General features: G+C 36.9%; 1 protein-coding gene across 1 annotated transcript in view; it reads left to right on the forward strand.

The window, feature by feature from the left end:
* Nucleotides 1-2,899: 2,899 nt before the first annotated feature.
* LOC129064647 (disintegrin and metalloproteinase domain-containing protein 18-like) overlaps nucleotides 2,900-24,944 on the forward strand; it is a 73,229-nt gene continuing 51,184 nt past the window's right edge. The window contains exons 1-6 of the mRNA XM_054565767.1: nucleotides 2,900-2,954; nucleotides 3,507-3,583; nucleotides 7,703-7,758; nucleotides 9,638-9,716; nucleotides 10,089-10,165; nucleotides 12,617-12,794. Coding sequence (XP_054421742.1) covers nucleotides 2,900-2,954; nucleotides 3,507-3,583; nucleotides 7,703-7,758; nucleotides 9,638-9,716; nucleotides 10,089-10,165; nucleotides 12,617-12,794 — 522 coding nt within the window. The remainder of the gene's footprint in view (nucleotides 2,955-3,506; nucleotides 3,584-7,702; nucleotides 7,759-9,637; nucleotides 9,717-10,088; nucleotides 10,166-12,616; nucleotides 12,795-24,944) is intronic.

The following is a 24,944-nucleotide window of genomic DNA, read 5'->3' on the forward strand; positions in this document are numbered from 1 at the left end:
CCACTTTCCTCTTGGTAGTCAGAATCAATCACCTCAGCCAGCACCTTAACTCTCTCCTTTGCCTGTTGATTCAGAGGGACAAGGAACCCAAAGTAACCAGGAAGCACTCTTAACTTTCAGTTCCAGAAATCATTGTGTCTCCCGGTGGAAGCATTTCTCCTTCTTAAACTAAGACCTCTGGGCTAGCAGAGGATAAAGTCATGAAAACAGGAATAAAATTTTGCTTTCGGGTCACTCAGGGTAACAGTGAGTGGTGCCACTCCTGTTCTTACTCTCTGATTCCTGAACCCATGAATCCCACCCGTGGGAGAAGGAGAACAATATATTGGAGACTGATTCAAAGCATACACATTCTTCTGGAGAACCTTGCCCCAGCCCTGAAAGCTATTGTTACCTAGCTGGCACCACACCTGAGTGTCTGAAAGGCCATTCCACCTTTCTATCAAGCCAGCTGCTTCAGGAGGGTGAGAGACCTGTGAATTTGATGAGGAGGGTCATTGCCACACTTCTTTTGCTGTATAGTTAGTTTCTTGATCAGAATCAAAGTTGAGTAGAATACCATGATGGTGGATAAGGCATTTGGTAAGTCTATGAATGGTAGTTTGCGTAGAAGCATTGCATGTAAGGAAGGCAGATCTGAATCCAGAGAAAGTTTATATTCCATAAGGAAAAAACACTGCCCTGCCCATGAGGGAAGCAGTCCAACATAATCAACCTGCCACGAGTTTAGCTCACTGATCATCCTGGTGAATGACATCCTATCTGAAGTTCCATTGTGCCAGGTTAGGTACCTGGCAGTGACTGTAGCCAGGTCAGGCTCGGTGAGTAAAATTCCATGTTGCTGAGCCCATCCATAACCTCCACCCTTGCCATCAGGACCACAGTGAGCTCACTGGGCAGTAACAGATGTTGCTGGGGATAGAGGCAGACTAGTAGTCACAGAATGGGTCTTCCTTTCCCCCTGGTTATTGAAATCCTCCTCTGCTGAGATCACCCTTTAGTGAACATCCACATGGGACCCAAACATCTTCAAGATTTTTGCCTACTCATAGAGGTCAATCCACACACACTACCTTCGCATTGTTTGCCCATTCTTATAAGGATCTACCCACATACTTCCCCCAAATATCGTTAACATTTCCATTCATGTTTTTTCCAATTCCCTGGCCATCCAGCCAAACTACATTGGTATATAATCACATGTCCGGCAATTCCTCTTACTAAGCAAGGTGCACATCCATACACACTGTCCAAAGTTGTTCTTTGTTGGAAGGATTTCCTTTTACCACTGACCTTTAGGAACGTCTAAGAAGGGAGCTATCGTGCTGCAGCTGTCCATTTTCAGGTGGTACCGGCATACCATACAGAACCATCTGTACACTATGCTCACATATTCCCTTCCTTTGTCAGCTAAAGGAAGGAAACCCTGGTGAGGCCATAAATGCAAGCTGGGAGAATTTTGATTCATTCACACCAGACAGCTATTGTTTCGTTGACTGCCGTCATTTTTTTACCTGACAATCTAAGGAAAAAGAGGTCAGGGCCCCTGACTGAAATAGTCAGGTATTGCATGTTTTAAATATTCTTCTGACATACTAGTTAAAAATTCCTGGCTTAAAAGTTTCAAATTTACAAACCAAAATCCTGTGAGTGAAATATGTGTAGGCTTGTGCCTGTTGATTCTTCCACCTCGTAGATCCTTTAGTAGAACATAAGCTCTTCAGTCTCTTTTGAACCTGGGAGGCTCTTACATCCCAAGAAGAAAACATTTTATTGTCCACTGTGCTGCCCGCCCTCAGATGCCTGTGACCCTGTTAACTGCTTTCATCTCAAGAGAGGACACCTACCATCCACATCTCTCCATAGTTCATGATTCCCCTCCCTGTCCATTCCAGGCTTTGGATTTTGACGTGCTGCTAGGTCAGGCCAGGCTCAAGACCCAGGTAGTCTCTAGCATCCATTCCATCTTTCAGGAATTGCTCAAACTGAGTTCCTGGTCATAACTGTTCTGTCTCTAGGCCCTAGTTCTGTGGCCTTATGTAATTTGAGATACAGGATATATCTTTGCCCCTTGGGGGCACCCAGACTTGCTGCTCTTTCTTTACTTGAAGGTGAGCTCTTGTGGGCCAGATTTTCTTGCTTTAGTGTCCCCTCTTCCCATGTTACTCTTACTGAGATAGGTGCACTTCTGCACTTCGAACCATTATACAGGGGTTAGAAAACCCCAGGGGTGGAGATAATTAGGATCTATGGATTCTTCATCAATACACAAATATGTTCCTGGGTCAGCAGTGGGAGTTCCTAACCACAGAGGCCAAGAGTTTTCTTTTCTAAATGTCCATCAACTGAGGGTAGATTTAAAAACTGTGTTTTAGCCATACAATGGAATATTTTTCAGCCATAAAATGGTTACAAATGGATGCAGCTTGAAACCAATGTGCTGTGCTAAGTGAATAAAGTCTCTCTCTCTCTCTCTCTCTCTCTCTCTCTCTTCCCCCCCCTCCCCCCCTCCTTCTCCCACCCCTCCCCCAATTTCTTACTCACTTGTATGCAATAGGTCAGGGTGGTTTAGGGCCAAAACGGGGTCCTGGCGATGAAGAGCTGGGACGTGGGGTGGTGAAGGGTTTAAACAATGCAACTTTACCCAAACAAACCAATTGTAAACAAAAGCATACACTCCTATCTGGAGTTTCCTTTCCCAGCCCTGGGGCAGGAGCCCAAACAAGCAGGATCCCCAAGGGAGGGCCAGCTAGGGCAGAAGGCAGCTACAGCTTTCACCCAGGGCCCTGGTGCCCCGTGCCCCGTGCCCCGTGCCCTCGCGCCGAGTACTCCTGCCCACGAGCCTCGGAAGAACCCAACGGCTTGCAGCCTCGGCGGTGTTCCTGGCTCTGGCCCGGTCATGCTCCTTCTCCTGGCACTGCTCGCTGAGCTGGGAAAGCTGAGCGCCCTCATGGGTAAGACCCTGGGAGCCTGGTCTACTCATTGCACCTCTGAGCAAGGCTGGGCTCTTTCTGGAGAACAGTTTCCTGTAGCTCTGGGACCCCTATTACACCTCCTTCCTGGATCTCTTGTTGATGCCTTCTCCCATGTCTCCCAAACCCGGCCTAATACAAACCCGAGGAGTCCACCCCGCATCAGGGGTCCCGGGTCTCGGCTGCTGAGACTAGGCTGGTCTTCTCGGCTCCCTTAACTCTATGGCCATTGGATTTAAGGGTATGTTCACGGCCCTCAGTTTATTCCTCGGGGTCCTGAGGGAAATAGTCCCGACGCAGTTCTAGGAGGAAGAGGATGGTCCTGTAGAATGACAGTGTCTCATATCTGTTTGTTTGTATCTTAGCAGTTTTCAATGTGGCTTTGAAAATGTAGTGAAAGCTTTGGACCAAGGAGGAGGGAGGACAAATATAAATAAGTTTATTGACAATTTTAGACCCCACCGTGGTGGACTCAAGAACCCGTTCTTGACTGAGATGATTGTTGTTGGAAACAAGCCCATTTTCTCGCTGCAGATTTCGAAGGAATATTCCTACATGTCACAGTTCCACAGAAAATAAGGTCAAATAAGAGTGAAAGTACAAAGAGGCAGGTAAATATTTGTTTTACAATTTAAAATTTTAAGACTATTTGAATTTACCTTTGTATCGAGTCATTCATACCGATTTGTATTTATTTGCAAAACAAAATGTTTTCCTGGTGCCATTTTGCTTCAGTATATCTTGCTCCTCCCTTTATTACACCTCTGCTGCTCACTCACAGGCTTCCTTTCGTTTTTCCATCTCTCTGACATATTGTTCACTGTTTTCCAGGAAATACAGGTAGGAATTTTACAGGAAAAATACTGGTAGAAAAAATCAGTATGAAATAATTGTGACAATGGTCCAGCAACAGAGAAACTGGTCTTGAGCTAAGTTTATATCAAAAAATTTTTACTCAGAAACACCAGCCTTAGTAGAAATATGGCCAAAGGAAGAAAAAGAAAAGGAAAAATAAAAATGTCATATTTTCTCTATTATGATGAAAAATATTACAATAAATAAATATTAACTAGAAAACAAAGTTGAAAAAATGCTTACTTGCCATATGAAAAAGGAATTAAATGGAAGGCATTTAGTCTTGAATAATTCAAATTGATGTCATTATGTTTGATATTAGAAACCAAAAGTCATAATGCAAGAGTTTAGATTTCCGTGTAGTTAAATTGATGTGGTCAATACATGGTAACTCTGGGGAAAAAATTCATGTTGAAGAAACAATTATTGAAATAATAAGTAAAAAATTAAGAATTCCTAACCATTTTGTCATGCAGTAATGGAACCTATCATGATTTTGTTCTATTCATGAACAATAATGATCAAAGTAAAATGTATGTGAAATTATAATTGAAAATAGCAGTAAAATAATTGTCTTTGGAGAAGTATTTTTATATACAAATTTCATTTAATTCTCAGATTAACCCTCTAAACAAGGATATGGATATATTTATGACACAAATGATAAATATATATCATATATGTATTTAATAATGAGGATTAAAATATTAAGAGCATCAAAGCCACAACATTCAGGATACGGAATTTAATTTTGAATTTATAACTCCAATTCCGTTACAAATACTACCTTCAGTTGAAAAATTATTGACAAAAAGATATTTTCTGATTTATTTCAAAGAATTTGGACATTGTCGTTGCATGATCACTTTAAACTTTAAATTGTTTACTTCAGATTGCCTTTCGGAAAGCATATAGCAACTATGCAGGACATGAAATGCTTTCACAAGAGTATTTAATACCTATTTATGTTTTCTGAATTGTGTTTATGCAATTCCAGAAGCCAGTTTCCTGTGATGAAATATGATTAATGTTCTCCTTTCATTTCTTACAGTAGACCTCCCTTTATCTGTCTTGTTGTCTTCCTTTAATTCCAGATTACCCTGTGTCTTTTTTTGGTTATTAAACATATAAAAGATTATTTTTTTATGGGCTTTCAGTTTATCATGATAACCACATATTCTACTAAAGCAATGGCTTTTGTTTTGGGATATTGCAGAACTTATGCAAGTGTCCAAATTTCTAAGGTGTATCTAAATATATTTGTGCAAGCTATAGGTGCTGCTATTGGTATAATACTGGCAAGAAACTCCTCAGCAGAGGCGAGCTGGCTGCCTTTCAATGCCTTCTTATCAAAGACCATTGGGAACACACCTGTAGTTAAACAAGTTAGTTTTACTGATCAGCTCAGTGAGGGACAGCACACCGTGGAGAACCATGGGACATCTCAGCAAGAGTGCATTAGAAAGGCTTTAAAAGCTTCCAGCTGCTGTTGGAGGACTTGTGGAAGGTCTGAGGAAGCCAACCTTTGCTCTGGTTTGGATGTGGTCCGGAAGTAGAGCTAATTCTGTGATTGTGCATCTTAGTAAGTCTTATCTAAGAAAAGAGAAGACTAGAAAAATCCTACAGCTGTAACTGGTTAAAAAGAACCACTCGTGTTGGTCCAACCAGGGCAAAATTGCTCTATTTTCCTGACTTACAAAATGTTTGTATTTTCTTTGTAGTCAGACATGATTATACAGTGATCTTGTGTTTGTCTTGATTCACAGTTTCTCACAGTGGCTGTGTGTGATGTTGATGTTCTGTAAAAATGTTCATGTTCAACAGTAGAACACCAAGGCTAGTACCAAGCCAGCTCTTCAATATTAGGGACTGCTTCTCTATTTCTCGCCCTTTGTATGTTCCTTATATATATGTATAAAAGAATGATTTTTATATATATCAAAATTTATATAAATAAATTTATGTTAGGTCATATTAAGCATTAATCAAGGCTCCATCTTTAAGCAAGTATTGAAATCAGATGACCGCAGAAGGCATGTGAGATGTATATGTATATATTAAGGTTAAGCTATCATGGAATAGTTTGAGAATAACCATCAAAACAAAAGAGTTATTTCAGCTGATTGTTGACTTTTTGTAATACATTCTGTATCTATATACCGTTAGAATAGTTAAATAAGGAGGCCATTAGACCGAGGTGGTTCTAGTGCCTTTAGCCACCTGCAAAAGCAAACCCCACTTTGGAAACTTTACCTAAACTCATCTCTTCTGCCACCTTTATGATGCAAAATCCTTAGCCTCTTGGCAAAAGAGTAAAGAGGTTTTTGGCCTGAGGGCACTGGTGAAACCCACATAACTGAGAAAGGGAAGTGAAAAAGGTCTAACTCTGAAGGAGGAGCAAGGAATATTTGCTAAGCCCTGTATTATATTTTCTGTTCTGGGTAATTGAGCATCTAGTCTCTGAGTCTTGTACTTCCTGGGTGTTTCCAGACGTAAGCAGCACTACCCTCTCACAAGTTTACAGACTTTCTCCTCTCAAAATCAAAGATCTTTCTTAAAATTAGTTTTTCTTGAAAAGAAGTTGTGGATATGCTACTGTAGATGTCAGCCTGCCTTTGTGGAGACCGTCCACTGACCCACCTATTCCTGGACGTCTCCACATTAGGATGATGGGCACTGTTTTTGTCACTGAACCCACGTTTGGCTGCCCGCTGCAACAAAAGCCAAACTCGTGAGATAGCTGCTGGTGAAAAAGAAATGTTTTATTCAAATTGCCTGCAATTCAAACAGAGCAGGTACTCTTGTCCTCAGAAAAACCCATTTTAAAATTTTAGTGTAGGTGAGGGTTTTTGTAAGAATGTAGAGGGGAAGCAGAACAAAGAGATCAGGGGAGGGAAAGCGTAGCTTCTCCTGAGAAGGGAGAGCAGGGGAAAGGGAGGGGGCTTCCTCCTCTCATTTAGGTGCCATCTCTCTTCAACCAGGAATTTGTAGATTTACTGCAGCCGCCTGTGGATTTTCATGGCTGGCATCAAACAGCCCCTTCTCCTCCTTCCAGAGAAGCCAACTTCTCTAAGCCATGAAAAAGCCTACCTTATAAGGAGTAAAAACACCGGATTTTCTTTACACACTCTAAGAAAACAGAGGGTTGGCTACAGCCTTGAGAAAATGTAGCATAAATGAAGCTTGAGAGCTTCAGTCTCCCAAGTCTTTTTTCCCCCATGGTTTAATATGGAGAGGATTGTGAAGTGGCTCTTGGCGTACTTGGCAGTATGTATATATGTATTTATAAATGTTTTACCATTTAGCATAGACTGTTAGCCTGCTGCCATGTCTCACTCACCTTGACTAAAAAATGTATATAATTTTCAAATAGAAATGATTAATTTATAGTAGTAATAAGGCTAAAAATTATCTTTCCAAAATGTGACTTTCAGATGTTTCTTTTCAAAAAGTTGTCCCTACATATTAAGTTCATTACCCTAATCTTGAATTTGTAATAATAATAAATTCCTTCTATTTTGAATAATAAAGTCTGAAGAATATGTTAATTTTTAAAATGGACTGAGTCTTTTTCAACATGAGTAAAATAGCTTTACTTTCATATATATTTTTTAAAGATTTTATTTATTAATTTTTAGAGAGAGGAAAAGGGGGGAAGAAAAAGAGGGAGAGAAACATCACCTCGATGAGTTACCTGTTGTACATGGCCCAAATGGGGACTGAACTCACAACCCGGGCATGTGCCCTGACTGGGAATCAAAACAGCAGCCTTTTGCTTTGTGGAACAATGCCCAATCCACTGAGCCACACTGGTCGGGGCTACTTTGTATATTCTTGATTTACTAATCATCTTTATTTATTTATTTTTGTTTTAGGTGATTTATATGATTACAATTGATGGAAAACCATACACTCTGCATCTCACAAAACAGTAAGATTTGATTTTCCCCTAAAGCTTAAGTTTTATTTTTAAAAAGATTTTGTTATTATTTAAATATAATAATGAAGAAAATGCACACTGTTTAATCAATCCATTTGCAAGGTAGGATTCATTAGGTCTTGAATCTTAGGTCATATGAGAATGTCGTATTTAATTATTCAGCTTTTTATTTTCAAATTTAGGAATGAGCTATATATTCATAAATCCTTAGTTGAGTTGTAAAGATACAAAACCCAAGAACTGTGATAGATATTAAGTATACCTGATGGAAACTCAAACATAATTAACACATCAAGTGGTTATTGGTGGGAAATTCAACTAGTACCATACATTTTATGAATGTATTAATTATATATGTATTTATTTTTAACTTTAAAGGGCACACTTTATATGTCATAAAACTCAGTCAAATGTACAGTCAAATAATTTTTAATACTTTTACATAGTATTACGACCATCAAACATAAACCATTTTTAGAACATTTCATTCCCCTCATGCCACTTCACACCTAATATCTTTTTCCTACCACAATTCCAGGTAAGAACTAGTATACTTTCTGTCTCTCATTTTGTATTTTCTCAACCTTTCATATAAATAGAATCAAAGAGACTCCTCTATGCCTGTCTCTTTGAAAATATATACTTATTACAACCTCATCTTCAGGGAGTTGAACAAGTTTAACTTTATGGTTGAAGAAGTTTAGAGAAAATTATCCTCATTTAATTCATGACTGTTTTCACCTAATTCATAATCATTAAACTTATGTTGGTCTTGAGTGTCTCTACAACTCCATTAACATTTTTTTTATAAGACCACCAATGATCTTCATGTTTTTGAATGCCAGTTAATTTTTAGTCTTCACTTTTCTTGACTAATTGGCAGCATTTGTATAACCAATCAATGTCTCCTATCCAGAATAATTTCTTCATGTGGCTTCCAGAACACCACAGATCCCTTGTTTGTTTTTCCCCACATTCAATAGCTTATTAAATCCCATGTGTTCTATCTCCACATAAATAATGTGGGTAATATCACGTTTAGACCCCCACCACTGCTACTATCCTAGTTCAAGCCACTGACACATCTTGTCTGGATGACTGAACAGCGTAACTGGTATCTCTCTTTCTGTACATTCTCAACTAGCATTCAGTCTGATGCTATCGAAATGTTGGTCTGATCTGATCATTTATTGCTCAGAATATTCCAGTGGCTTCTCATCTTTATGATACCATCTTCCACATCATGTCTTGTCTTCAATCCACACTCCACTCTAGGCATATTGCCCTCTAGGTGTTCTTTGTATACACAGAGCATATTTATGCCTCAGGGTCTTTCCATTTTCTCCTAATTCTGTCTGGAATAGCATTTCAGTGCAAATCTATGGGCGTGTTTTCAAGTTTTTAATCACCTAATGTATCATAATATCTGTAAGCCTTCCATGACATCCTATCCACACTTTGCAACATATATCCTTATCCCAGGTTTTATTTATCATCATCTAACATGTTAGCAGTGGGTGTGTCTCTCACTTTCCTGAAGGTTTTGTCTTTTGTTGACTGCTGTGTCCCAGTGCCTGAAAAAGGATCTGTCAGATAGGAGGCACTCAGTAAATACGTGTTGAATGAAGACATACACAGGCACACACACACTTATCTGATACAGAGGATTCACAGAGTTTATTTCAGTGTTAAGAAAGCCTGGTACAGCAGTTCTATGAATTTAAACATATATTTCACACTAAATTACTCTAACCGAAGCACATTATTTATTATATGATTCTAATAAATTTCACATTTATTTTTATTAGTGTAATGTTTATATTTATATGAAATTCATGACTCAACCATTTTGATTTTTGTTTTTACTTAGCTCGTTCTTATCCAAGAATTTTTTGGTTTATACATTTAATGAAACTTGGTCTTTGCATACAGATTCTTCATATTTTAAGGTAAGACTCAAATGTCTTAGACATTTATTACCATATGTTTCTTTATTGAAGTGGACATATCATTACCATTGAGATATGTTCTATGTTTGAAGTTTAATATATGTATATATATTTTATATCATATACTTATGATTGTTGTACATAGAAATAAGATGAAATGTTGATATAATATTCATGGGCACTTATGTGGTAGTTTACAAAGTCAGGAGAGTTGTCAAAACCTTTTTTCTCTTAAAATATGCATTAATAAATCTGCATGAGACACAACTTTATTTTAAACTCTCATAAGATTTTAAGGCATCTGTAATGTTTGACCACCCATATCTTATTCATAAATAATTTATTTATTTGTTTTTCTATACTATTTTTCAGATGCATTGCTATTACCGAGGATATGTTGCCAATTTTCCAAATTCAGTTGCAACACTCAGCATATGTTCTGGACTCCGGTAATAACATCTTAGAGGATATTTACACATGGAAAACTTAGGATATACTTCAAGATGAAATTTAGTGGCTAGCAGATACAAATCTTGGAAGGTTGAGAAAGAATCCAGATTTTTAAAAAATTAATATTAGTAGCTAGACCTAAGTACCAAGTAAAATTAAATCACTCCAAGGACATCTGATTGGAGGTATTTTCAAGATGCTGTGCAGAAAAGAATAGTTTCAGTAAAGGAAAGTTCATAACATTTTCTAAACATTATAGCTGAATTACCTCTCAGTCATTTTAAATAGTTATGGAAAAAGACCTCACTTAGTTTTTTAACAGACACATACTATATGCTCGCAGTTAAGATGAACTCAGTATCAGACATAAAACAACTAATTAAGAAGGTACCTTAGAGGACTAGACAGACATTTGTCCAAAGAGGACATACAGATGACCAAAAAGCGTATGAACAGATGCTCAACGTTACTAATCATCAGGGAAATGTGAATCAAAATCACAATGACATATCACTTCACACCTGTCAGACAGCCTATCACACACACACACACAGAAACTCAACAAATATCAAGTACTGGCAAGAGTGGGGAGAAAGGGAACCCTCGCAAATTGTACATTGGTGCATCCACTATGGACAACAGTATGGATGTGCCTCAAAAAATTACGCATTTATTTGCAAAGACATATGCACCTATATGTTCACTGCAGCATTATTCATGGTGCTAAGACATGGATCAGAGTGTCTTTTGGTAGATGGTTAAAGAAGATGTGATACATCCCTGGCTGGTGTCACTCTGTTAGTTGGAGCTTTGCCTGATAGACCAAAAGTTTGTTGGTTCAATTCTCAGTCCGGGCACATACCCAGGTTGTATGTTTGATCCCTGTTTGTGACACATGCAAGAAGGCAACCAACAGATGTTCCTCTCTCACATTGATCTCTCTCTCTCTCTCTTTCTTTGCTTCTCTCTCTAAAAACAATAAAAATAATGTCTTCAGGTGCGGATTAAAAAAAATGTGATATGCATCTACAATAGAATACTACTCAGTCATAAGAAAAGATAAAATACAGATACTTGCAACAGCATGGATGGATCTTGAGAATATCATGCTAAAAGAAATAAGTTAGAAAAAGTTAAGAATCATGTGATTTCACTCATATGTGGGATACAAAACTGAAAGCAACAAATGAACAAACAAGAAAAACAAACAATTCAGAGACACAGACAATAGTACTGTGGTTCCCAGAGGGAAGGTGGGTGGGGGCACATAGTAAAGGGTAAAGGGGATCAAATATATGATGATGGAAAAAGATTTGACTTGGGTGGTGGGCACACAATGCAATACGCAGATGATGTATCATAGAAATGTACACTTGAAACCTATATAATCTTATCAACCAATGTCACCACCATAAATTTAATTTAAAAATTAAACATAGAGCTGCCATATGCCTTAGCAATTTCACTTATGGGTATTTATCCAAAGAAAACAACAGGCACCAATTTGAAAAAATACCCGTCTCCGTATGTTTATTTCAGCATTACTTAAAATAGCCAAAGTATGGAAGCAACCTAAGTGTCCATCAATTAATGAATAGATAAAGAAGATGTGGTACATATACAATGGAGCATTGCTCAGCAATAGAAAAGAATGCAATCTTGTTATTTGTGACAATATGAATGGATCTAGAGGGTACTATGCTAAGTGAAATAAGTCGGAAAGAGAAAGCAAATACCATATGAATTCATTTATATGTGGAATCTTAAGAACAAAACAAATGAATAAAGAAAGCAAAACAAACAGACCCATAGATATAGAGAACATGCTGATGGTTGCCAAAAAAGAGGGAGGTGGGGGTGGTGAGTAAAAGACATTTTCCTCAGAGATAAAGGGCAAAGAAAAGTGATTTTAATCATTAATGATGGCAAGAGGAAGGTGGTAAGCTTATCAGAGGAAGACAAGTCCAGAACAAATAAGACACTCTCTAACTTACTTTTGGTTCTTGTTTGTCTGATTTCCAAAATTTACTCCTGTCAACTCAGAAAATTGGCATTCTCTCAAAATGGTTTTTATTTATATCAGCCTCTTTTGATATGCCCTTTATGTTTCTGCTTTTCCCTGTCTTTACCTCTGTTAGAGCAGGACCTTTATTCTTGAAATTTTCAACAAAATACTTTGTTTCCCAGCAAATACTTGGCCTTACATAATATATTTTTAATGAATGTTATTACTATACAGAAAATACAAAATACTTTTTAATATATTTAGTTCCTTAATATGTGAGAAAAACTATGGCAAATGTGGTAACAGTTATTAATTGTAGACCAAAAAATGGGGAAAAGTGGGTTTAAAACAGGTTTCCTCCTGTGCTTCATCATTTCATACAACATGTTAGATTATAACTTTGATAGGATCATTATTTTCATATCATTATTTTTTAAATATTCAGGGGATTCCTTCAGTTTGAAAATATCAGCTATGGAATTGAACCATTGGAGTCTTCAGCAAGATATGAGCACATAATTTATCAAGTGAAAAATGACAATCCAGACATACCAGTGCTAGCAGAAAATTACAGCAATATTCGGCAGAAAGACCAGACCTATAAAGTTTATTTAAGCTCGCAGGTAACAGCAATAATTCTGACCTGATGACATACCATGAAATTACTTCTGTAGCATTCTTTTCATTGTGGAAAGGAACTGCTTAGCAGCCAAGTAGGAAAAATAAACTTGTTATCTTTTTTCTACACCTTTAAGTAAAACATCCGGATTCCACCTGAAACATATGAAGAAACATGTAATAATATATTTGGGCTTATTTTATGATGTATGATGTAACATTTCTTATTCTTTTATTTAAATAAAAATACATATTGTTAAACAAAATTTAGAATACAGGAAGAATAGAGTCACTATCAGTTACCACTAACAGTTATAATTATTACCCTGGTGAAAATACTTTTATTACTTTGTTACATAACTTTAAATACTACCAAAACATATCTTGCTAAAATAGATAATCATTCATTTATATTAAAGTCTCTTCATTTATTTATAGGCTGCATATAGATTTCGTTGACAGGTGTTTTTCTGTCATCACTTGGAATATTTCAACTCACTCTCTGTGGCCTCGATGGTGCCCGATAAAGATCAGCTGTTATTAAACTTATTAAGTTTCCTTGTATATAATGAGTCCCTTCTTTGCTGCTTCTCTGATTTCCCCTTTGCCTTTGCCTGATAACAGTTTTCTTATGATGTGACTTTGAGTGGATCTATTTGAGTTGATCCTACTTAGAATTCATAGAGCTCCCTGGATGTTTTAATTAATATTTTTTTACCAAATTTGAGAAGTTGTGTCCAGGAACTTTCTGCCTTTTATCTATCTCCTCACTTTCTCATACTCCCATTTTGAATATGTTGGTATATTTGACAGTGCCCACAGTTCTATCACTTTCTGTTCATTTTTCTTCATCTTTTTCTTTCTCTTCCTGAGAACATATAATCTCAACTGAACTACCTTATCTCTGATCAAACTTGAGGATTTTGTTCTATTTCTATGCAAGTGTCATTGGAATTTTGTTAGGGGTTTCATTAAATCTGTATGTTGTTTTAAGTAATATGGATATTTTAACAATGTTAATTCTTTGAATCCATGAATATGGAATATCTTTCTATGTCTTTTTCAATTTCTTTTAATGATGTCCTGTAGATTTCAGTGTACAGGTTCTTTCTTATTTCAAGTTTATTTTATTCTCTTTAATGCAATTATAAGTGGGATTTTTTTTTTGTATTTGTTGTATCTGGAAACACAGGTTTCTGAGAAGTGATTTTGTATTCTGTAAATTTACTGTACTTATTTATTATTTCTAATACAGAGCCTATAGATTTTTCTATGCGTATAATTATGTTATCTCCAAAGAATGACAGTTTTATTCATTTATTTCCAGTTTAGATGCCTTTTATTTCTTTTCTTCCCTAATGGTTTTGACTAATACTTTCAATATTATGTCAAATGACAGCAGCAAAAGTCAGCATCTAAGGGAATCCTTTCCCTTAGAGGGAAAGATTCCAGTTTTTCACTAATGAGTATGCTGTTGGCTGAGGGGTTGTCATATATGGCCTTTATTATGTTGAGGTAATTTCCTTGTGTACTTATTTTATTGAGTGCTTTTATTAAAAATGGATGTTGTACCATGTCAAATGCTCTTTTTGCATCTATTGTGATGATCATTTGAATTTTATTTTTTATTTGGTTAATGTGGTATTTAACATTGTTCAATCTGCATATGCTGAATCATCCTTGTACCCCGGCATGAACCCCACTGGATTGTAATGTATTATCTTTTGAATGTATTATATTAGATTTGCCAGTGTTTTGGTTAGAATTTTTGCACCTGTGCTCATCAGAGATATTGACCTGTACTTTTTGTGTGTGTATTTTCCTGGCCTGGTTTTGGTGACTCTTCCAGGCAAGAGTTATAAAGTACTCTTTCTTCCTCAATTTCTTGGAAGAGGTTGAAAATAATTGGTAATAAATCTTTGATGTTTGGTGAAGTTCACTAGTGAAGCTATCTGCTTCTGGGCTTTTGTTTTTTTGGAGATTTTTGTTTACAGTTTCAATTTTCTTACTAGTTATTTGTCTCTTTGGGTTTTCTAATTCTTTGTTATTCAGTCTAGAAAGTTTGTATGCTTTCAACAATTTGTTGGTTTTTCCAGGTTATCCACTTTAGTGGTATATAGTGTTTTAGAGTGTTCTTGTGTAATCTTTTGTATTTCTGTGTTGTCCATTGAACATTTTCTCTTTCATTTCTGATATTATTTATTTGAGTCTTCTCTCTTCTTCCTTAGTGACTCTAATTAGAGGTGTGTCAATTTTGTTTACCTTTCAAGTTGTTGTTTTTTTTTCCATTGTCTTTTTGTTCTCTGCTTCATTTATTTTTTACTGTGATTTTTATTATTTCCTTACTTCTACTGACTTCGGGCTTCAATTGTTGTTTATTCCTAATTCTGTAAGGTGTAATGTTAGACTGCTTATTTGATATTTTTCTTGTTTCTTGAGATAAACCTGTAATGCTATAAACCTCCCTCTTAGTACTGTTTTTGATGAATCCCAAAAATGTTGGTATATTTTTTGTTTTGTTTGTCTCTGGGTAACTTTTGATATCTTCTTTTATTTATTCATTGACCCAGTAAGTCAGTAACATGTCGTTTAATCTCCATATATTTGTGGGTTTTCCAGCTTTTTTGATGTATTTGATTAATAGTCACACTGTTGTGGTCAGAAAACATACTAGTATGATTTCAACTTTCTTAAATTTATTGAAGCTAGTTTTGTGCACCAACACAGAGTCTACCCTTGAGAATGTCCTGTGTGCACTTGAGAAAAATGTCTACTCTCATTTTGAGATAGAAAGTTCTATAAATATTAATTAAATTCATTTGCTTTAATGTGTCATTTAAGGCCAATATTTCCTTACTGACTTTCTGTTTGGAGGATCTATCCATTGCTGCATTTATATTTCTTATTAATCTTATTGGTGTCAGATTTTTGTTTAGGTCTATTAGCATTTGCTTTATATATGTTGGTGCTCTCAGGTTGGGTGCATATATCTTGATAAGAGTTATGTCTTCTTGAAAAACTGTTCCTTTTATCATTGTAAAATGCCCATCTTTGTCTCATGGTACTTGTTTTGTTTTGAAATGGCTTTTGTCTGATTTTTTCCCCATTTTTTCTTCCTTTGTGTTTCATGTCTCAGCTTTGGATTTTTATTTTGTGGTTACTATTAGGCTTTTGCAAAATGTCTTACACATACAATAGTCCTTGTTATTTTTCTGATTGCCTCTTACATTCTTTCACCTGTACTTGAATCCTGTCCTCCTCCCATTTTATGTTTTTTTCCCACAAATTATCCCTTTTGATGTTGTGTATTCATTGCCAAATTACAGTAGGTTACTTTTAATGACTTTTTCCACTTCAACTTTTATGTTACAATTAAGTGTTTAATGCTCTATTCTGAAGTCAGTTGGAAGTTCTTATCTGTCATTTTAGTCAAAGTTTTGTATAGCTTTTATTTTATGATTTTAGTAGAAGAGCTTCTTTCAACACATCTGGTAATGCAAGTCTTCTAGTGGTGATTTCTTTCAGGTTTTTATTTGTTTGTTTGTTTGGTCTTGGAAAGCATTTATTTCTCCTTCATATCTAAAGGATGATTTTGCTGGATATATATTTTTTGGCTGGTTGTTTCTTTCTTTCAATATTTCAGAAATTTTTGTCCACTGTCTCCTGGCTTGTGAGGTTTCTACTGAAAGAAATCTGACAATAGTCTAATTGGATTCTCTGTGTAGACTGTAGTCTTTTAACCTGTGGATGCCTTATAAATTCTTTATTTGTAATTAACTTTTGACAGTTTTAATATAATGTATCTTGGAGAAGGTCTTTTTGCCTGGAGTTAATTAAGTGTTCTGTTAGCTCTGCATTCAAATGTTTAGCACATTCCATAGGTTTGAAAAGTGCTTATCAATTATTTCTTTGAATACTTTCTCTGTTCCCTTCTCCTTATTCTCTTCTACTATACCCATTATCCTTTCTTCTTTCTAATAAGTCATTAGTTTTTGTATAGCTTTTTTATTTTTTTTTGTTCTGTCTTTTTTCTCCCAACACATTCTAATTTTCTATCATCAAACTCAATAATTTTCTCTTTCTTGTGGTCTGCTCCTTTCCAATGCTCTCTCATGCATTATTCACCTCATTTATTGAGTCCTTTAGCTCCAGAATTCCTGTTTGTGTTTTTTATAGTTTCAATTCCTTTAATAAAGTGTTTCTTTTGTTCATTAATTTTGTTCTGAGACCACTGAACTGCCTCTCTGAGTTTTCTTGTATCTCGTTGAGTGTTTCATAACTGCTATCTGGAATTCTCTCATTTAAATCGCAGTCTTCCATGTCTTGAGTTTTGTTTCTGGAGATTTTATCTTCTTTCTCTGATAACTTGCTACCTTGGTTATTCATGATATGTAATGAATTGTTTCTGTGCCTGCACATTTCAGATACTGAACTCTTTTCTACTTAACTCTTTACTTTTAACAATGCAGCAGATTTCTGAACCGAAGTTCTACTTATGTTTTTCAGTAGATGGCGCTATAGTACAAGGTTTTGTTTTCTCTTTCCTGCAAGGCTGGCCCCTGTGGAATGTTGGTGGGGTTCTGTCGTCACAGTCATGGAAAGTGCCCTATATTTCCCAGGATGTTCCGTGTCCACTCTGTTTCTGGGTTGCTTCCATCTTGGGTCACCATCCTCTGGAGGTGGCATGTGAAGGGCAGTGGGGCTCTGACCATGGGAGTTTCTGGCACTGCCTCCTTGTTACCAATGTGCATCCCCGCTTCTTCAACTAAGCTCCACCTCTGCTGGGTTCTGCTGAAATGAGAGGGCAAGGGGAGGCAGATATGTGGGTTTGAGGTTTTGCCTCTAAATTAGTAATGGCTACGACAAGACCACAGCTTTGCCTCTTTGTCAACAATGACCATCACAGGTCCTCCATATCTCCATCACTGCCAACATGTTTCACCTCAATGGTATTCCAGGCAGGGATGTTACTTCTCCCAATTGACCTCCCTTACTTGTTCCAACGTGTCCACCTCCAGATGGACTGATATGCGGACCTCTCGGATATCTCTGTGCATTGAACAGAGGATCATTTGTAGAATTATAGTAATTCAACTTGTTGTAAATTTAAGGGTATATTAAAAGGGGTCCTCTTATTCCACCATGATGTTGATGCCCAGGTTGATATGTTATTTTTAATCAGTGAAAAGATTTTAAAAGCTTTGACTTTGTGTAATTAGGGAGATATGTCATATAATCTAGTTTTGGAACTAACTTTTGAGCAGAAGTATTTTTAGGTCCACCTAATAAAATTGAACTAAATATCCATCTTAATAATTATATAATTTAAATTTTTTAGTGCCCCTGTCCCACTCCACATTATTTCATTTAAAAAAATAAATCCTATGTTCATCATTGTTATAAAACTAGTAAAAGTGTTGAGTAAAAGTGAAGAACACGTCCTTTCCTACAAAACCACATATTTACATTTAGTTAGAGAGAAAATGAAGTGATACATACAGGGTTATGCAAAAGTAAGTTCACAATTGTGAGCATGCAAAACACAGTTTGTTCTCATATCATTATTATTTATTACTTGCTGTATTATTTTCTATATGAACTTTTCCCCACCCTGAATACAGAATGCAAGCATACTTTAGTTTTCTATGGAAGGATAAGCAAACTTATTTAAACCTAGACTCTATCCATTAAGTCTAGTTTGTTTTCTTGTTTATTTGTTTTAACCTGTTATTTTATAACAGACCCAATCTTTTTACCCTCCTTACTTATATTTTGTGATCAATATACTTGGATAAAGATGAACTTCTGATTTCTTTGAAATATGTGAATAGCATTTTAATATGTTTAATATACAGCTCATATAAAATTACCAGTAAAGTGCCAAATGATGATATAATAAATTTATAATTTATAGCTCACTTCTGCCACCATCAAGGGCTATAACATCATATCAAAAGGGACTTACAGCCTATGCCTTGGAGCTACAGAATTATTTCTGATATTTTGCATTCTGTTCTTTCCTGTGTAGCTTTGTGGCTAATAGTGCAAGTCACACTGTTTACCTGAATTTCTGTGTAGACTGAATTTTTTAATTTTTCTATATTTTTCTGATGAATGAATGGAAAATTTCCATTGTGGTACACATGGTGTTAACATAATCCTCAGGAGGACAGCTCAGGAAGAATTCTCAAGTGTTTTCTCTAATAACATGGATTTGTCCTGAGATGAAGACAATAGAATGTGTATATTTATATTCACTTTCTTTCTCATTCAGTATTAATATAGAGTAACTAGACTCCCATATTCCTCTCACAGGTTCACTGGGATTCTTTTAGACCTAGAATAAGTTTTCAAGTGAAATTTTTTACTAGCAATTAATTTTTATTTATAAGTCCTGCACCGGCCTGGGTGCTGAGTGCAGTGCGGCTGGCAGATATAGTAGATTCCTGGCCAAAGGGGTCACAAAGAGCCGCCTAGAGACCCTTGAGGAGAGACTGGAGAAAGAGGCGTTGGGGAGAGAACTAAAGGAGTAGCTAGGGGGTTCCCAGTACTGACTCTTTCCCCATTCTGCAGTCTCCATCTTTCTCAGGCAGGCCACTCCCCAAAAAGGCAGCAGCAGAAAAGGAAACAATACCCCTGCCCTCAGGCCACTCTGCCCAGGAGTTGTACGCAGGCCTGCGTGCTGAGTGCAGGGCAGCCGGCAGAGATAGTAGATTCCTGGCTAAAGGGGACACAGAGCTGCATAGAGACTCTTGAGGAGAGACTGGAGTCAGAGGCATTAGGGAGAGAACTAAAGAAGTAGCCAGGGGGAGCCAGGTGCTGACTCCTTCCCCATTCTATGGTCTCCATATTGCTCAGGCAAAACACTCCCCTGAGTGGCAGCAGCCTATCAGGACATGATAGCCCTGCTCTCAGGAGTCACTGCCCTGCCCTGAGGTGCCTAAGCCTGACAGCTGAGGGCAGAGTGACTAGATTAACAATTGCAAGAGACAGGCACAGACAGTAGATTACTGGAAGTCTCAAACAGACTGCCTAAGGTCAGACAGGGTCAACAACTGACATCATCAGAGCACATCCAGAAAGAAAAGAAAGAAAAAAAAGACTAGCCTACTACCATAGAAGTTTAATCCACAAAATCAGGAAATCGAGACTGATCAATTTAAAATTCAGAAGCAAAAAATAATAATACTCTCACAAATAATAGGAAGGAAAATGAACATCCTCCAAATGAGGAGAAAGGAGGAATCCCCACGGAGAGAACTAAATGAAATAGAGGCAAGTAAACTATCAGATATGAATTCAAAACAATGGTTCTAAGGAAGCTCAATGAGCTCAGCCAGCTCAAAAGAGAACTATGAGAAACTGCAGGGAAACTATCAGGAACTTATTGCAAATTATATCATGCTGAAAAAAGAACATAGAAATTATCAATAAGACATGAGGAAATGAAGAATACCATTTCTGAACTGAAGAACACAGTAGAAGGAATCAAAAGCAGCCTAGATGAAGCAGAAGATCAAATCACTGAGCTGGAGGACAAGGTAGAAAAAAGCTCCCAGAAAGAGCAAGAAAATGAAAAAAGACTCAAAAAGAATGAAGAGGTATTTAGGTAAGTGCAGGACAACCTGAAATGTAATAATATCCACATAATAGGGATACCAGAAGGAGAAGAAGAGCAAGGGAGAGAGAACCTGTTTATAAAAAAGTAATGATGGAAAACTTCCCTAATTGGAGGTGAGAACAAGTCTCGCAAGTCCAAGAAGCACAGAGGGTCCCATTCGAGAGGAACTCAAAGAGGCCCACTCTAAGACACATCATCATTAAAATGGCAAATATCAAAGACAAAGAATCCTAACAGCAGCAAGGGAGAAACAGGTAGTAACATACAAGGGAACCCCAGTACGGCTAGCAGCCGACTTCTCAACAGAAACACTGCAAGCCAGAAGGGAATGGTAAGAAATATTCCAAGTAATGAAAAGCAACGACCTAGAACCAAGACTGCTTCACCCAGCGAGGATCTCAACCAAAATGGAAGGTGAAAAGGGAGTTTACCAGACAAAAGAAGAATAAAAGAGTGCATCTCCACCAATCCAGGACTACAAGATATGCTAAAGGGACTGCTTTAAGAAGATGAAGGAAAAGAGTGAGAAAGAGAAGAACACAAATATAAAGGGAAAAAAATGAATAAGTTCCTATTAAAAATAACTCTAAATGTAAATGGACTAAAGGCCCCAATCAAAAGACACAGGAGAGCTGAATGGATAAGAAAACATGACCCACACATATGCTGCCTACAGGAGACCCACCTCAGAATGAAGGGCCTATACAGATTGAAAGGAAAGGGATGGAAAAAAATATTCCAAGCAGATGGACAGGAAAAAGAAGCAGGAGTACCAATACTTATATCAGACAAAATAGATTTTAAAACAAAGGCCATAAAAAGAGACCCAGAGGGACACTTCATAATACTCAAAGGAAGAATCCATCAAGAAGACATAAACATTGTAAACTTAAATGCACCCAACAAAGGAGCACCCAAATATATAAGGAAAATCTTGGAGGATTCAAGAAAGATATAGACAGCCACACACTGATAGTAGGGAATTTTAACACCCCACTGTCAAAAATGGATAGATCTTCCAAACAAAACATAAACATATTGTGGAACTGAATGATGCATTAGATTAAATGGACTTAACTGACATATATAGAACCTTTCATCCCAAAGAAGCAAAATACACATTATTTTCCAATGCACATGGAACATTTTCAAAGATAGACCATGTGATAGGACACAAAGCAAGCCTTAACAAATTCAGGAAAATTGAAATTATAGCAAGCATTTCCTTGGACCACAAGGGCTTGAATATGGAAACCAACCTCAAGGAAAAACCTCAAAAACTTGCAAACTCATGGAGACTGAATAGCACATGATTAAAACATGAATGGGTCAATAATGAGATAAGAGAAGAAATTTAAAAATTTCTGGAAACAAATGAAAATGCACACACAATAGTCCAAAACCTATGGGACACAGCAAAGGCAGTCCAAAGAGGGAAGTTCATAGCAACACAGGCCTACCTAAAAAAGATAGAAACATTTCAAATAGGTGACCTAACACTACAGCTTCAAGAACTGGAGAACAAACAAATCCCAGAGCAAGTAGAAGGATGGAAATAATCAAGGTCAGAGCAGAAGTGAATGGCATAGACACTAAAAGAACAATTCAAAGGATCGACCAATCCAGGAGCTGGTTCTTTGAAAATATAAATAAAATTGACAAGGCTTTAAGCAGATTCATCAAGAAATAAAGGGAAAGGACCCAAATAAATAATATCAGAAATGAAAGGGGAGAAATAACAACTGATACCACAGAAATACAAAGGACTGTAAGAAATTACTATGAACAATTATATACTGAGAAATTTGAAAACTTCGATGAAATGGACACATTTCTAGAAAAGTATAATCTTCCAACACTGAATGAAGAAGAAGCAGGAAACCTGAACAGGCCAATAACAGCTGGGGAAATTGAAGCAGCAATCAAAAAACTCCCGGCACACCAAAGCCCTGGGCCCGACGGTTTCAGAGGAGAATTTTACAAAACATTTAAGGAAGAGCTAACCCCTGTCACTATTCCAAAAAACCCAGGATGAGGGAAGACTCCTAGACTCTTTTTATGGAGCCAGCATCACCCTAATCCCTAAACCAGATAAAGACACTACAAAGAAAGAAAACTACAGGCCAATATCGCTGATGAACAAACACACTAAAATCCTCAACAAAATATTGGAAAGCCACATCCAGCAATAAATTAAAAAGATCATCCATCATGATCAAGTAGGATTCATCCCAGGGATGCAAGGGTGGTTCAATATACTCAAATCAATAAATGTAATACCTCACGTAAAAAAAAGGAAAGATAAAAACCACATGATCATCTCGACAGTTTCAGAAAAAGCATTCGATATGGTATAGCACCTATTTATGATAAAAACACTCAGAAAAAATGGGAATAAAGGGGGCATACCTCAACATAATAAAGGCCATATATGAAAAACCTACAGCCAACATCATACTTAACGGGCAAAAACAAAAATCTTTCCCACTAAGATAGGGAACAAAATAAGGATATCCGCTTATTTTAAGGATATTCACCACTTCTTTTCAACATAATATTGGAAATCCTAGCCGCATTGGTCAGGCAAGAAAAAGAAATAAAAGACATCCAAATTGGAAAGGAGGAAGTAAAGCTATCATTGTTTGCAGATGACATGATAGTGTACATAGAAAACCCTGTAGATTCCACCAAGAAACTACTCAACCTAATAAGGGAATTTGGCAAAACAGCAGTATACAAAGTCAATATCAGAAATTGAAGTCATTTTTGTACAACAATGAAAGAGAAGAAGCAGAAATCAGAAAAAAAGTTACCATTTGCTATAGCAACAAAAAAAATAAAGTACCTAGGAATAAATTTAACCAAGGAGGTAAAAGACCTGTTTGCAGAAAACTATACAACACCAAAGAAAGAAACTTAGGAAGACACAAAGAAATGGAAGCATATACCATGTTCATGGACTGGAAGAATTAACATCATCAAAATGTCCATACTGCCCAAAGCAATTTATAGATTCAATGAAATCCCTATTAAAATACCAATGATGTATTTCACAGACATAGAACAGACATTTCAAAAATTCATATGGAACAGTAAACAACCCCGAATAGCCACAGCAATTTTGAGAAATAAAAACAAAGTAGGAGGGATCACAATACCGGACATCAAGCTATATTACAAGGCCACTGTAATCAAAACAGTCTGGTACTGTCACAAGAACAGACACATAGATCAGTGGAACAGAATAGAAAGCCCAGAAATAAACGCATGTCTCTACAGTTAATATTTGACAAAGGGGGCAGAGGCATAAACTGGAGTAAAAATAGCCTCTTCAACAAATGGTGTTGGGAGAACTGGACAGCTACATGCAAAAAATTGAAATTTGATCACCAACTCACACCATACACAAAAATAAACTCGAGATGAATAAAAGACATAAATATAAGTCATAACACCATAAAAGTCCTAGAGGAGAACATGGGCAGGAAACTCTCAGATATTCCTCGCAGCAATAGTTTTACTGATATGTCCCCTAAAGCAAGGGACATAAAGGAAAGAATAAACAAGTGGGACTTCATCAAAATAAGAAGCTTCTGCACGGCTAAAGAAAACATCAGCAAAATGAAAAGAGAGCCAACCATATGGGAAGATATATTTGCCAATGATATCTTGGACAAGGTATACCTTTATATATTTTGATCTCCAAAATATATAAAGAACTCACATGAATCCACTCCAAGAAGACAAACAATCCAATCAAAACATTGGCAATGGACCTGGGCAGAGACTTCTCCAAGGAAGAGATACAGAGGGCCCAGAGACATATGAAAAAATGCTCAGCATCACTAGCCATCAGAGAAATGCCAATTAAAACCACAATGAGATACCACTTCTCACTGGTCAGAATGACCATCATGAACAGATCAACAAGCAACAGGTGCTGGCGAGGCTGTGGAGAAAAGGGAACCCTAGTACACTGTTGGTGGGAATGCAGATTGGTGCAGCCACTGTGGAAAACGGTTTGGAATTTCCTCAAAAAGCTAAAAATGGAATTGCCTTTGACCCAGTGATTCCACTGCTGGGATTATACCTTTGCAATTCCAAAACACCAACTCAAAAGAACCTATGCACCCCAATGTTCATGGCAACACAATTTACAATATCGAAGTGTTGGAAGCAACATAAATGTCCATTGGTAGGTGAGTGGGTCAAAAAACTATGGTACATTTACACAATGGAATACTACGCAGCAGAAGGAAAGAAAGAACTACTACTCTTCGCGACAGTATGGATGGAACTAGAGAGCATTATGCTAAGTGAAGTAAGCCAGAGAGCGAAAGACAAATACCATATGACCTCATCTATAATTGGAACCTAACCAACAAAACAAAAAAGCAAAGAAAATATAAACAGCAACTTTGAAATAAAAAATAAACCAACAGAGTCAAGAGGGAAGGAGGGAGGGTTGGGAGGGGGGAGGAAAGGGAAGGGTCAAGCCAAGGAACACGTACAAAGGACCCATGGACAAAGCCAA

This window comes from Pteronotus mesoamericanus, unplaced genomic scaffold (genome assembly GCF_021234165.1).
Source record: "Pteronotus mesoamericanus isolate MK-2021 breed Mesoamerican mustached bat unplaced genomic scaffold, CSHL_Meso_final contig_169, whole genome shotgun sequence".
In the NCBI taxonomy this organism is placed as follows: domain Eukaryota; kingdom Metazoa; phylum Chordata; class Mammalia; order Chiroptera; family Mormoopidae; genus Pteronotus; species Pteronotus mesoamericanus.